Source organism: Loa loa (genome assembly GCF_000183805.2).
Source record: "Loa loa unplaced genomic scaffold supercont3.5608, whole genome shotgun sequence".
Classification (NCBI taxonomy): Eukaryota; Metazoa; Nematoda; class Chromadorea; order Rhabditida; family Onchocercidae; genus Loa; species Loa loa.
Window position 1 is genome coordinate 1 of NW_018113779.1, and position 533 is coordinate 533.

The following is a 533-nucleotide window of genomic DNA, read 5'->3' on the forward strand; positions in this document are numbered from 1 at the left end:
GGAAATTGCCTTATATTTTATGGAAACATTCCAGGAATTGGGCCATACAACCAATTAATTGAACTATTAATTAGAAGCTATTATTGTAAATAAATGATCAAATAACTGCGAATCGTAACTTTATTGTATTTTCTAATCTTGAGAAGCGTCACAAAATCAATGCATGCTGCTATGGTCAAACTTATAGTAGTGAACGTTGGGTCGAACAATGCAATGATTTGACCACAAGTGGTGTTAGTGTAGCTCCAACGAAAATCCAATTCCGCATTAAAAACGACGGCACATGGTTCTATAACTTACTGGTTGAAATCCATTTAAAATTCAGAACTTCGATTCCGACAAATGAATATCTTCACTGATAATTTTTATGATTTTTTTTATTTTTTTAAATAACTCACCTTCACTAAGACAAACATACAAAAACTTTACCAAAAATGTTCGGAAAACATGGTACAAATCCAAGGAAATAAGAAATAATTCCTGCACGGCGAGCATTTTTTATAGACCAGAAGGATTGATATGTTAGAGGATGT

The 533-nt window shown here is 32.5% G+C and overlaps 1 protein-coding gene across 1 annotated transcript; it reads right to left on the reverse strand.

Annotated features, from left to right (window-relative positions):
- Positions 1-80: 80 nt before the first annotated feature.
- LOAG_16308 (hypothetical protein) lies at positions 81-495 on the reverse strand (the record flags this gene model as incomplete). The annotated part of the gene is made up of 2 exons (XM_003151797.1): positions 81-289; positions 399-495. The coding sequence occupies 2 exons, from the start codon at positions 493-495 to the stop codon at positions 81-83; spliced, it is 306 nt and encodes a 101-aa protein (XP_003151845.1).
- Positions 496-533: the final 38 nt, after the last annotated feature.